Source organism: Amphimedon queenslandica, unplaced genomic scaffold, assembly GCF_000090795.2.
Source record: "Amphimedon queenslandica unplaced genomic scaffold, v1.1 AMPQUscaffold_12860, whole genome shotgun sequence".
In the NCBI taxonomy this organism is placed as follows: Eukaryota; Metazoa; Porifera; class Demospongiae; order Haplosclerida; family Niphatidae; genus Amphimedon; species Amphimedon queenslandica.
In genome coordinates, this window is record NW_003546904.1 from 23,142 (window position 1) to 27,708 (window position 4,567).

Sequence of the window (4,567 nt, forward strand, 5' to 3'; positions counted from 1 at the left end):
ATGATTGTACTCTTTAATAATTATTAAATGTTGTACATAGATAATGATAGTACTGGAATTGATATCTGGAGGTGACTTGAAAGAGTATCTTAACAAATTTAAACCATCGTAAGTTTATATCAATAGTTGGACTAATATCTCTTGTCTCTCTCTTCTCTTAGTCCTGGGGAGTTAGTATTATCATCAGTTCCTTCTATTTTGCTCTCATTTTGTCGTCAAATTGCTTCAGGAATGGAGTACTTGTCAAGGAAGAAGTTTGTTCACAGAGATCTTGCAGCAAGAAATATATTAGTATCAGATGAAGGAACAGGAATATGCAAGGTAAGAGATTAGTACTAACAATTGGACTTTATATAGTATGGTCTCAGATTGGTGACTTTGGTATGTCAAGGGATCTAAAAGATGAATCTTATTATATTTCACAAGCAAAAAAGATTCCAATAAAATGGACAGCACCAGAAGTAATTAGAAACTATATAATTAGAATATTGAATTGTGTATGTATAGGCATTACATTATAAGAAATATTCGAGTGCTAGTGATGTGTGGAGTTATGGAGCTGTAATGTATGAGATTTGGTCTTTAGGACATAAACCATTTGAAATATATACTAACCAAGAGGTATAACATTAATATTATACTTTTAAATTTTATTGTATTTTATTAATTAATTTAGTGCATTAGACTGGTTGATTCAGGCTATAGATTACCACCTCCTCCAGGATGTCCTAAACCAATGTATAAACTAATGATGAAATGCTGGTATGTATTTATTATTAGTGCTACTACATGTATGCATGTAACTAACAAAACACAAACATGTTTTCAACTAATGGAATTTTAATTTATTAACATACTAGAGTCGGTAGAGTGCAGCCAAATATGTCAACTATGGCTAAATTAAAAAGAATGTAAACATTGAGGGGCTCTGCCTTCTGGCCACACCTCCTAGTCACACCCCCAAATGTACGCATAATTGCATACATACGTACCAAGATTCTCATAAGTAATGACTTCACCCAATTAGATTAGATATGGTCACACACACACATTACTCTAACTGCACCATATCCACATACTACAGTGTCATTGTCATTTCACATTCAACTACAACATGCTTTCATGAATGCCCACACACAATTAATATAATGTGATATTTATAAATTTAATTAAAGATAATCCAGTGAATATTGATGTCCTTATTTGTATTTAATATAGGAATCCTGATACTCATGATCGTCCAAGTTTCTCAGATATATCATCAAGTCTATCCTCACCTGATAAACAATTACTAATGATTAATAAAGAGGATCCTGTTACTGTACTGGGTGGAGCTTTAGAAACAAGCCACTCCCTCTACACCGACTTACAGTACATGTACAAGAACTGATTGTGTATCTCCTTCCCTGTCTCTATTAATATATTCCAACTTCATTAAATTTAATGGATATTTTATCCCTTGCTATTTGTATTATTTTAAAATGTATTGTAATATAACTTTAAGCAGTTTTTAAAGTAACATTTTAAATATTGATAACAATCACGATAGATCTAACAAAAATTAAAATGGAGAAGCTTCAATCAGTGAATCAGTTCTAACTTGAAATTGTATCACAGCACATGTACACATGAGTATGTATCAGTATGTGTATACCCATTATACTAGCCAGATCATTCCCCTACAGTCATTCTGGTAGTATAAGTACTAGTCTCACCCTGGCCTCCCCTTCGCTACCTGCGGACGAGAATAACAAGACAGATTTAGAACAGAATGTTAAAATATGAAAATAGATTAAGTAGTACCTATTAATCCGAAATGTTCTACTTAGTAGAGCCATAACTTCATTGATCTTTTATTTACTAGACAGTAGACACGTGACAACACGTGGAAGCCTAAATGAAGTAGGAGTGGTTTTTCCAACAGGTAGACATAATGAATAATTAATAAACTGTCCCCCTCTTACTGCAGAATCAAGAAATGTCTGCTCTTTCCTCGGCTCTTTCAGTTGCTGTCCTTATCCTATTATTATTGGTTGCTAGTAATGAAGGAGCAACAGGAGGAGGAGTATGTACTGAAGGATTCATGGACTTGAGTCTACTAGTAGCTAAAGCAGCTACACCAGTTGGTTCACTAGCTGATAATACTTTAGCTGAGGACAATGAAGGAAGATGGATCCTTGCCTATGATACATTCAATTGCAGTACTGCTACTGTAACAGAAGTTGTTCTTGGAGGTGATATCAGATCAGAATATGGAAATAGGAACAAGTATCCTAGAATTGAGATATGGCAATTAAGGCAAAGAAGAGGCTCTTATTTTTACCAGCTACAAAGAATTATTCAAATTTCATTATCTCCTGATAATGTCACTACTAATGGATTATATCGTTACATTCTTCCTACTCCTTTTAGTGTCAGTGGCAGTAATTATAATACTTACAGACTAGGAGTGTATCAACCTGAAGATGATTCAAGTGTTGTTAGATTATATAGAGCAACAGCTAGCAGCACAGAAAGAGTTGGAAGGATAATGTCAAGCGTGATTAATTTTGAAAATACAAAAAATGTTTTTATGATATATCTCAAAACCGGTATGTCGATCTAGCTTTGCTTATAAAAAATTAATGGTTCTTGTTATTATCTAGATCCTCCAAACTGTTTTCAGAATGTTTTCACTGAAACTGAAATTAATACAAACAGTCTATCAGTTACTAATGTAATACCAGTCACTGATACAAGAGCTTTTCCTGATATACAGTTCACATGTAATGGTATTATTACTAAATGGATAATTGGTATTACACAGAGTCAGGATACAAGCAAACATTATCCTAACATTTATTTAAAACGTTCTTCTGAACTGATTTATGCACTAACTGTTGATGCTTCTGCTGCTACATCAAGTAATGGTAATGTATATAACTTTACAAGTGACATTGAAGTAGAGTATGGAGATATATTAGTAATCAATGGAACCACTAATAGTAATCCAATGTATTATCAACAATACAATGGACCATTGAATTATGAGCTTGATAGCAGTAATGGATTAATACCATTGGAACATAATGACTATCCACTGATATCAGTTGCAGTAGGTATAAGCTTTAAAATTTTAACCATTATGTTATGATAAGTGTTATTATTAGTTAATTTCTTAATACAATCATTAATTTATTTTATAAATTGTTAATTTTTTAGAGCCAACTCCTTCAGTTACTAAAACTTCATCCTCTACTGTTACTGAAGACATTAATACTGTTGCTACAATGACAATACTATCATCCTCCCCCGCTACAACAGATATGATAATGACACCTAATAGCACTCTTACATCAACAGAAGTCATACACTACTCTACCAGTTTACATTACACTACTACTCTTTCCTTATTGAGCACTACGTCATTATTCCTCACTAATGGCTTGTCAAGTAGTGATACTACTAGTGTTATCAATGCTCTGTCAATCAGTGTTACTACTAGTACCAATGGTTTATCAACCAGTGTTACTACAAGTACCAATATCCTATCAAGCATTGCTACCACTAGTGCTGCCAATGTTCTATCAAGAAGTGTTATTGACACTGCTGCTTCATTGACCATCAGTAGTACCAGTGTACCCTCGTCAAGTAGCTCAATCGTTACCATTACTCCCTCTCCAACTCTCTCTATTACTGAGTCAATAACTACACCATTGTCTAGTATTGAAAGTAGTCATCCTCTACTGTCAACAGGAAGTATCAGTTCAACAGAAGTCACTGATACACAGAACACTGTATCGCGAGGCAATCCTACCAGTGAAGTATTAGTCACTTCAAAGAAATCATCAAATTCCATTAGTGAACCATCTGTCACTAGAAGTAGTGAGCCTACAGTATTAGGGAATACTGGAAATGATAATACAATTACAATAATAGCTGCTATTGTTGCTACAGTATTAGTATTAATGATAATTAGTATTATAGTGATATTAATATTAATAGGAGTAGCATATAAAAGAAGGAGTAAAGCAACGTTGACTTTTAGAGGACATGACACTTGTCTTGTTAATGCTACTTATTCTGATATTGCTCCAAATGGAAAAGAACACAAAGGATTGAAAGATATGTGTAATCCTAATTATGAATCACAAGGTACATGCTCATACATCAAGCCAAAGTACATTTAAAAAGTAACCCAATTTGTTGTTCTTATTAGTGCTTTGATATCCAACTTCCAGTTAAATGCATTATTTATAAACTATTTCTATTGAGTAGACATGACCATGAGATATTTTGGCTGTTATGATAATGTTTAATTATTATATTTTGTCTTTTATTGGAGCAGGTCCAATTGTGTATGAAGAGGCAATGCCAGTAATGAATGGAATAGAAACAGTTTATGGTGACACAATGATTGACAGTACACTGATTCATGTAATTAATCCAACTTATGGAGCACCAAAAAATTGTAGGAAAAATACATAATGGTTTAATGCATCAAGTTATGAACATTAGGTGTTGGAGCATCATCAGTGTATGAAGAACCAACTGTAGCCATTGCAAAAAACAAGAAGTAATCATAATG

At 33.3% G+C, this 4,567-nt stretch overlaps 3 protein-coding genes across 4 annotated transcripts in view; all 3 read left to right on the plus strand.

Moving 5' to 3' along the window:
- Window positions 1-4,567, plus strand: part of LOC100641857 (ephrin type-B receptor 4-like) — a 24,951-nt gene that overhangs the window by 3,064 nt on the left and 17,320 nt on the right. The window lies entirely within an intron of this gene.
- LOC109586485 (ephrin type-A receptor 4a-like) overlaps window positions 9-4,567 on the plus strand; it is a 6,670-nt gene continuing 2,111 nt past the window's right edge. Inside the window, exons 1-6 of one of the 2 annotated variants that reach the window (XM_020002681.1) lie at window positions 9-108; window positions 162-321; window positions 369-461; window positions 508-621; window positions 677-762; window positions 1,219-1,486. In XM_020002681.1, the coding sequence (XP_019858240.1) occupies window positions 44-108; window positions 162-321; window positions 369-461; window positions 508-621; window positions 677-762; window positions 1,219-1,390 (690 nt within the window). In that variant the 5' untranslated portion in view covers window positions 9-43 and the 3' untranslated portion in view covers window positions 1,391-1,486. Of the gene's footprint in view, window positions 109-161; window positions 322-368; window positions 462-507; window positions 622-676; window positions 763-1,218; window positions 1,487-4,567 lie in introns of those variants that run through there. The other variant, XM_020002682.1, reaches the window with a different exon arrangement.
- Window positions 1,962-3,290, plus strand: LOC109586484 (uncharacterized). The gene is made up of 3 exons (XM_020002680.1): window positions 1,962-2,591; window positions 2,646-3,094; window positions 3,202-3,290. Exons 1-3 carry the CDS (start codon window positions 1,979-1,981, stop codon window positions 3,271-3,273), a joined length of 1,134 nt encoding a protein of 377 aa, XP_019858239.1. The 5' UTR covers window positions 1,962-1,978; the 3' UTR covers window positions 3,274-3,290.